Source organism: Helianthus annuus, chromosome 8, assembly GCF_002127325.2.
Source record: "Helianthus annuus cultivar XRQ/B chromosome 8, HanXRQr2.0-SUNRISE, whole genome shotgun sequence".
Lineage (NCBI taxonomy): Eukaryota > Viridiplantae > Streptophyta > Magnoliopsida > Asterales > Asteraceae > Helianthus > Helianthus annuus.
In genome coordinates this window covers 73834458-73843688 of record NC_035440.2, presented here as the reverse complement: position 1 = coordinate 73843688, position 9231 = coordinate 73834458, and the positions used below count along the sequence as shown (strand labels likewise).

At 41.9% G+C, this 9231-nt stretch overlaps 1 protein-coding gene across 1 annotated transcript; it reads left to right on the top strand.

Moving 5' to 3' along the window:
* Window positions 1-4290: 4290 nt before the first annotated feature.
* Window positions 4291-7344, top strand: LOC110870135. Its single transcript, XM_022119337.1, has one exon. It carries the CDS (start codon window positions 4291-4293, stop codon window positions 7342-7344), a length of 3054 nt encoding a protein of 1017 aa, XP_021975029.1.
* The last annotated feature ends 1887 nt before the right edge of the window (window positions 7345-9231 follow it).

Sequence of the window (9231 nt, the reverse complement as noted above, 5' to 3'; positions counted from 1 at the left end):
AAAAAACACCTAAAAAATCTTATTGGATAACAAAAAGGGAGATGAAAGATGATTGGACAAGGAGAAGGGGGCAAGGCGTTTTATATAAAACGTCAAATTCATTTTTTTTCAAAAAAAAAAAAAGCCAAACAACGCCCTATGTAATGGGAGGGGGGCGTTTTTGGGCGTTATTTTTGAATTTTTTTTTAAAAAACGCCCCACTACACATGGTCTAAGTAATCATTTCTAATTTTTTTTTTGTTAAAACAAATAAATAATTTAACTTTTTCACTTTTTTACCCTATAAACCCTCTTTAAGTAATCATTTCTATTTATCCAGTATTTTTTAAAAGTGGTGATAAGTGAATGAGAGAGAAAAAGTAACGTTTAAAGTATAAAATTAGTTAATTGATAAAGATGAGAGAGAAAAGATAACGATTAAAGTATAAAAAGTATTATTTAATTGATAAATAGAGATAAAATATAGTGATTTTTAGTTTAATTATAGAAAAATAAAGATAGGGGAATTTAAATACTCTAAGAGCATTCACATCTCTTCCATGATTTTTACACTATAAGACTACGAGGTATGGAGGAGCTTGGGTTGGGGGCATTGCTCGACATGTGGCGAGTGAATCCACAAACTAATACTCAAAAACTAGGGGTGTGGTGAAGCGTCGCTTAGTTGGGCGTGGCCAACCATGTGGGATTTTTTAAAAAACTATAAAGAAAATTAAAAAAAAAACCTACGTTGAACCAGCCAACCAAAGCCAGCCATGTCACCCTACCCCTCCCCCCCCCCCCCCGCGCCTAACGCCAGGCTCAATCCCCACTAGGGATGAGCGTGGTACCGGTACCGTACCGAACCGGTACCGAAAATACCGACACCGAAATTCAACAAAACTGGGTACCGGTATTTGTAAGTAAAAGTCGGTATTTTCCCGCTACCGTACCGAAAGTATCGAAACCGAAAATGACAAAAAGTGAGTACCGTTACCGAGACCAAAAAATTTGATACGGGAAATTCGGTACCAGTACCAAAAAATTTGATACGGAAAATTCGGTACCGGTACACAGTACCAAATGCTCATCCCTAATCCCCATACCAAAGGGGCAACGCCATGCCTAACGTTTGCCCAGGGTGGAGCAGCCGGCGTTGAACCCAAACCGCCGCCCCAACCCACACCCCACACCCATAGTTTAACTAAACTAAAAATAGCTACATTTTAATCTTCTTTTCCTTAATTAATATTTTTTTATACTTTTATCATTATTTTTTCTCCATCCTTCACTAACAACTCACATCACTTTTTATATTATAAAAATTACTCTCACAAAAATTTGATAGACATCATACGAATGCTCTAAGAATCACATGTTTTTTTCCTTTGTGGGGTTATGTGAACTGTAGCAATTTATATATTTTTTAAGGCTAAATGTTATTCTATTTTGCATCAATAATCCTAAAATAATATCTCTTGCTCAAGTTTGAACCTAAAACCTCTTCTTTAAGCACTGGCGAAGGTTTGTTGGTGCCCGGGGGTGCACCCGCCCACCCCTATATTTCGGTTAGAAGTGTATAGGTTCCGATTTTTCGTCCGGAAATTTTAAAAATTATATAGGATCGCCTCCCCCAATTATTTTTCCTATTTGTTACCACTTTGTATATAAGTGATGGGTAGTTTTGTAATTTTTTTTTAACTCTGATTTGTTTAACCCTAAGTTACCCACCACACAATAAACTTAATCACAAATTTTTATGTCTAAGAACGGGTCATTTGAATGAATGAATTTTTTTAGTTTTATTTGGAACTATTATTATTTGACTTGACCCGAATCGATAGCCGACCCGACCTGAAACATAACGATAGGAAAAAAATTTGGGTCCCATCACTTTACGCCCACTCGAAACTTTTGGTCAAGCTCCGCCACTGTCTCTAAGAGTTAAATGTCTCTACCAAGTGAGCTATCCCCACAATGACGTATAATATTTTATATAGTTTTATCAAATTTTATATCTTGACCACTAGAAATTTTCAATACGACAACGTTTATTGGGTTGTTTATTGGTAGGAAAAATTAAGGTTATCAATGGAACCAACCTTGTTCCTGATCATTGATATAAGCAATTGGTACCTCAAGTTGATGAAAACATTTTGATTCACAAGAAATGCCAATCAATACGGTAGATTAGTCGGTTTGCAAGAAACCTTTTGATGGAAACAAGTTTGTCGAACATTATGTTAATTTTTGAGGATTATCATATACTTGATAAGGATTATAAATGTTGAAGATGAACAGGCCCGTCTCCGAGAACTCTTAGGTTCTCAAGAGCCCTGTTCAAGTTATAAAAATAGACCCCCAAAAACTAATCAAATTGGATTGGACTAGTAGACTACATAGTATAAACGGCTTTTTTTAAATAACTGGGCCCCTAAAATTGATGGGCCCTGTGAGCTAGCCCATGATGAAGCTAGTTACCCAAGGGGCGTCATACGGATATGGCGTGCGGCTAGTTACCCGAGGCGGGTACACCATCATCAGCCCTCGCGTAGCATTTGTGGGTTGGGTTTACAGGTTTGCATACCCGCTTGAAATCGACATGCAGATGCGTGTAGAGAGGAGAGAGAGACTTGCAAAACCGTGTGTTTCTAGGTAGGAACACCGCCGCTGGTGAGGTTGTCTCCGGGTTGCGGTATGCAGGTTGAGGTGGCGCCGTTGGATTGATTTGTGGGAGGGTATCTTTGGTGATTGCTCCCTCCAACCCTCCAAGTAAATAGTCTTTTGATCATCTTGATTTGTGGGAGGGTATCAATTAAAAATTAAAGGAGACTTTAAAAAACATGGTAAACATTACAATTAAGTCTTTTGATCAACCTATGACTAAAATACAAACATATTTATAAACACTATATTTTACTATTTCAGATTTTCAGTCAAACCGTGAACACTATATATGTTATTAGAGTAAATTATTTTTTGAGTTCCTGTGTTTTAGTGATTTTAATCACTTGAGTCTAAAATAAAAAAGTTTAACGTCCTGAGTTCCTAGTCATTTATTTTATAACCTTTTGAGCATGGGCGGTTCTTAGAAGGCCTGTGCCAGGGCCATGGCCCTGACAAGTTTTTCGGCCGTAGTGCTAATTTTCTGCATTTTGATCGAAATTTTTTATATATACTATGTTCGGCCCGGGCATTTTTTAGTGCCCATGTCTTTCGGCCCTGGAACGTTCAACGGGCAAGATCTGCCACTGCTTTTGAGTCCAATTTTGTTAATAGAAAATTGGACTCGAAAGGTTAAAATTTGGACTCAAAATGACTCAAATGGTTATAAAAAAAAAGCGTCTTGGGACTCATCGCATTAAACATTTTGATTTTGAACTCAAATGGTTAAAACCACTAAAACACAAGGACTCAAAAGTAATTTACTCATTTTACTATTTCGGTCAAACAGTGACCTGATAATCAAAAACTTGTAAAATGGCATTGCTTCATTCAATTCAAACATATTAGACAACACCTTCCATATATATAATTTATTCTGTTCAACCTACTTGGTCAAACTTTAACTTCTAATCAATACACGCTAACGTAACCGAACTTTTCAAATTTGTTCATAGAGATAGATTGTAGCACATCAGTTACAACATCAATAATTAATTACATATGTATAACAAGTCTTGGGCAAATATCTTTAGTCTTTGTTAATCAGCGGATCCGAGTGTTTTCTTTAGCAGCTTAAACGAATATAGAATATAGGTTGGACTCAAAGAAAAGAGTTTACATCAAAAGGAGAGGGTTTTTCAGCTACTCATCCTGATAAGATCCGATCTGATTAATAGCAATATAAATCGGAATTGAAATTGATACGAAGAAAATGATCCAATCGGATCTTACAGACTCGATAACTAACTCCGAAGAGTTCCCAGGTGATGCCATTGGGCCCCTTGATCCAGGCGACCCAAATTCAGGCCCAATTGGCTTGTCAGACTTAAGCCAAAGCCCAACAGCTTAGGCTGTGCGATGGGGATAAAGTTAGCAGCTGGAATCTAGTTAATTTTTATCTATTATTTTTCTTTATTTGAATTAGAAGTTATCTCTTATTGTTCCTGCATTTTCTCCTAGTTTACCTCCTACGTTGGTGGCTTAGGAAGTTATATTTATGGTGTTTCTTTTCATTGTTTGGAACTCAGTTGATGTTTGAATTTTGTGAATAAAAATTCCAGCTTTTCGTTTCTTGTTTGTGTTTGATCCGACTGGGAGTTAAGGAGAACTGCATCAGGTGGCATCAGAGCTCAGCAAGATCCGATTATGGGAGACCGTGGAGCACGCATGAACCGACATCCCCGTAGAAACGCCGATCGAGGCAACGAGGATTATCGGCGGGATCCACGTGATGTTGAAGAGATCGCACGTCTGCAGCAAAGAGTCCGGGACCTTGAACTGCAGCGAGGGGTCCGTTCCGATGACGAAACCGAGACCGACTCCATCAACTGGGATGACGGAGTCGTTCAGAACAACCCGTTTGACTATGATGATAGGTGGAATCCTTTTGCAAGAAGAGAACCAAGAGCTGATCCATTCAGGAACTTGGGAGTCAAAATTGATGTACCAGAGTTCGATGGAAGGGCTGAACCTGATGTGTTTATTGATTGGCTTCAAACCGTCGAACGCATCTTCGACCTACGCGACATTCCTGATAAATACAAGGTAAAACTCGTAGCAATTAAACTTCGAAATTACGCGTCTTTGTGGTGGGAGCATGTTAAAAAAAAGAGGGTTCAAGAGGGACGTTCTAAAGTTAAAACATGGGACAAGATGAAGAAACTCCTTCGTGAGAAGTTTCTTCCACCTAATTTTTGCCAGGAGGCATTTTTAGAATATCATAACATCTCCCAACGGTCGACTACCGTTGAGGAATTGATCTGTGAGTTTGACAGATTACGGATGAGATGTGCTGTTGAAGAGGAGGAGGAACAAATTATTGCTCGTTTCTTTGGGGCTTTACGACCCGAGATCGCCGACGTTGTACAACTGCAGCCCTATTGGTCTTTTACTGATGTGTGCCAACTAGCTCTAAAGGTGGAGAAACAATTGAAAGCTAAAGCCAAACCCACGTTACCCCGGTCGAGCCCAATCAAAGCCGACAGCCTTAAAGGGGTTTCGGGGACACCTACTGGAAGCAGATTCAATGCAAGCAAAAGCGAGGGAGCAACATCTTCCAAGACACCCACCGTTACCACTCGTACACCGCCCCGTTGTTTCAAGTGTGGCGGGCTGGGTCACTTTGCTCGGGAGTGCTCGAATACTCAGCTCATTACCCTCACGGATGAAACCCTGCCTGTTTATGATACGGAAGAAGACCAACCTGAAGAGGTTGAAACTGAAGTGGTGTATCCGGACAAGGGTGAAACTCTTATAGCTCAACGGGTTCTCAGCATTAATCCGAATCATGAAGTCAAAGATAATCTCTGGCTCCGCAACAACATTTTTCGAACTCGCTGCACGGTAAAAGGCAAGGTATGTACCATTATAATCGATGGGGGCAGCTACGAGAATATGGTGGCCACAGTTATGGTTGAAAAGTTAGGCCTTAAAGTCGAAGACCACCCCGACCCTTACCAGCTAACGTGGCTAAAAAAAGGTAACGTCGTGAAGGTTAAACACAGGTGCCTTGTTCAGTTTAGCATCGGGACCCGTTATTCGGATGAGGTGTGGTGCGAAGTCGTTCCGATGGATGCATGTCACATCTTGTTGGGGCGACCGTGGCAGTATGATAGGTGCACCAAACACGACGGGTTCCTCAATACTTACAGTTTTAAGAAAGAAGGGGTTAATGTCCAACTTGTTCCACTGGATATACGTGACACCGGAACCGAAGCCCTGGTCCTTACCAAATCAGCGTTCCTGGATTTTACACGAACTGCTAAACCTCCATTCGCCTTAGCCCTACTCATCACCGAGACCAACCCCACAACTGATGAACCCCCACTTGAAGTACAACCACTCCTAACCGACTTCAAGGATGTCTTTCCCACTGAAATTCCTCCTGGCCTTCCCCTTGTACGAGAAATTCAACATTGCATCGACTTCATGCCAGGTGCAACCATCCCAAATAAACCAGCCTACCGAATGAATCCAACCGAATATGCAGAACTACATCGACAGGTTACCGAGCTCCTTGACAAGGGTCTTATTCGCGAAAGTATGAGCCCGTGTGCAGTGCCGGCTCTACTCGTTCCTAAACCGAATGGCGCCTATAGAATGTGTATTGATAGCCGAGCCGTTAACAAAATTACGATCAAGTATAGGTTTCCCATTCCCCGTTTAGACGACCTCCTAGATCAGTTACACGGGGCTACAATTTTCTCTAAAGTGGATTTGCGGAGCGGGTACCACCAAATCAGAATGCGTCCGGGGGATGAATGGAAGACGGCTTTTAAAACACGAGACGGGTTGTATGAATGGATGGTCATGCCATTCGGGCTCTCAAATGCCCCGAGCACCTTTATGCGGTTAATGAATCACATATTTAAACCCCTTATCGGCCACTGTGTCGTCGTCTATTTTGATGACATCCTCGTTTTTAGCCGGGATATACCACACCATCTTTATCATCTTAAACAGGTCTTCACTATTTTGCGAGATCAGAAGTTATATGCCAACCGCGAAAAGTGTTGTTTTTTGGCACCAGAGGTCTTATTTTTGGGGTATTTAATTTCGGGGAAGGGTATCCGTATGGATGATTCTAAAATCGAAGCAATTACCACTTGGCCGATACCGACTAATATCCACGAGGCACGAAGCTTCCTCGGGTTAGCCTCATTTTATCGTCGTTTTATTCGCAATTTCAGTATCGTCGCAGCCCCTATTACTGATTGCTTGAAGGGAAATTCATTCTGTTGGACACCTGCCGCCACCACGGCATTCGAAGGGTTAAAACAATGCATCACACGTGCACCCGTCTTGGCCTTACCCAATTTTCAGGTTACTTTCCAGGTCGAGTGTGACGCATCTGGGCTCGGGATTGGCGGAGTGCTTAGCCAAGAGGGACGCCCAGTAGCTTTTTTCAGTGAAAAGCTCAGTGAAGCCAAACAAAAATTCAGCACATATGATAAGGAATTTTATGCAATTGTTAGGAGTCTTGAGTTTTGGCGACACTACCTTCTACACACGGACTTTGTCTTGTTTTCTGATCACCAGGCGTTACGTTTTATTCAAGGCCAACACAAACTCAATCCTCGCCACGCTAAATGGGTCGAGTTTTTACAAGATTTTTCTTTTGTTATCCGACACAAGTCCGGAGTCACCAATACGGTGGCCGATGCTCTAAGTAGGCGGCGGGCCCTGTTAACATCCCTCTAAGTTCGAGTTGACGCATTCGAGCTTTTTTCTACACTATACCCGGATGACACCCACACAAGGATACTCGTTGCACGAAGGGTTTTTGTTCAAAGGCATTCGGTTGTGTGTTCCTAAGTGTTCTTTGCGGGATGCCATCATTCTCGAAGGGCATCAGGGAGCTCTCACAGGCCACTTTGGTAGAGACAAAACGTTAAAGCTAGTGAAGGAGCGTTTTTTTTGGCCGAAAATGAGCATGGATGTTACAAAGATTGTGGATCGGTGTCGCATGTGCCACATCGCCAAAACACATCATTCAAATGCCGGCTTGTATACACCATTACCTGTTTCTGATGGGCCGTGGGAGGACGTCAGTCTTGATTTTGTGGTAGGTCTTCCACGAACCCAACGACAAAAAGATTCCGTCATGGTAGTTGTGGATCGTTTTTCTAAAATGGCTCACTTTGTTCCGTGTGCTAAAACTTATGATGCTAGCCAGATTGCTCGGTTATATTTCACTGAAATAGTTCGTTTGCATGGCGTACCGAAAACGTTGACATCTGACCGGGATGTCAAGTTCGTGGGGCACTTTTGGCGCACTTTGTGGAAGCGTTTGGGTTCTCGTCTCAATTTTAGTAGTGCCCATCATCCGCAAAGTGATGGTCAAACGGAGGTCACCAACCGGAGTTTGGGTAATTTGTTACGTAGCCTTGTGGGATCCAACCCGAAGCAGTGGGATCTAGTTCTGCCTCAGGCTGAATTTGCGTATAATCGGTCCACTCATCGCTCCACCGGGATGAGTCCTTTCCTTATTGTGTATGGTCGGAACCCGTTTACCCCGTTAGATCTTGCTCCGCTACCAGCTACTGAACACTTTAGTGCAGATGGTGAAGACCGGGCAGCCCAGATTAAGTTAATCCATCAACAGGTGCGTGATCAAATTATCAATAATAACGTTGTGTATCAACGGCGGGCCAACGTGCGACGTAAGAAAGTCGTGTTCCAGGAAGGTGACCTTGTTTGGGTTCATCTCAGCAAAGAACGTTTTCCGGGGGGTCGTTCAGGCAAATTACAACCTCGAGCAGATGGTCCATTTAAGGTTTTGAAACGTATTAATGACAACGCTTATAAGATAGATTTGCCCGGACACTATAATGTCTCGGCAACCTTTAATGTGGCTGATCTGTCACCGTTTGTTTCCGAGCTGGATGATCCATTTGACTCGAGGGCGAGTCCTTCCGAAGAAGGGGGGAATGATGCCATTGGGCCCCTTGATCCAGGCGACCCAAATTCAGGCCCAATTGGCTTGTCAGACTTAAGCCAAAGCCCAACAGCTTAGGCTGTGCGATGGGGATAAAGTTAGCAGCTGGAATCTAGTTAATTTTTATCTATTATTTTTCTTTATTTGAATTAGAAGTTATCTCTTATTGTTCCTGCATTTTCTCCTAGTTTACCTCCTACGTTGGTGGCTTAGGAAGTTATATTTATGGTGTTTCTTTTCATTGTTTGGAACTCAGTTGATGTTTGAATTTTGTGAATAAAAATTCCAGCTTTTCGTTTCTTGTTTGTGTTTGATCCGACTGGGAGTTAAGGAGAACTGCATCACCAGGGCTACGTCCTCTCTCTGTAAACAGAGCCTATGAAACTTACGCATTTTCTTATCCCCCTCCCCAAGGAATTAATGACAAATACTTATACTATAGTATTTGCACTTTCTTCCCTCCTAAAATAGACAAATGACACTTAAAATCTAAACTAGAATATGATCTCTATTAATACTTCCTCCTTAACACAAGTCTTGTCCTCAAGGCTTGGTAGAAGCTCCCACAACAGGGTTAAGGACCCCATCTAACTAAAAAACATCTAGTCCCTCCAATTGAAAATGCAGTCCGTCGGAATCATCCGATTCAT

What these genes read in the sequence shown, in the direction of transcription:
- LOC110870135 (XM_022119337.1), top strand. Translation starts at nt 4,291, where the DNA reads ATGGGAGACCGTGGAGCACGCATGAACCGACATCCCCGTAGAAACGCC.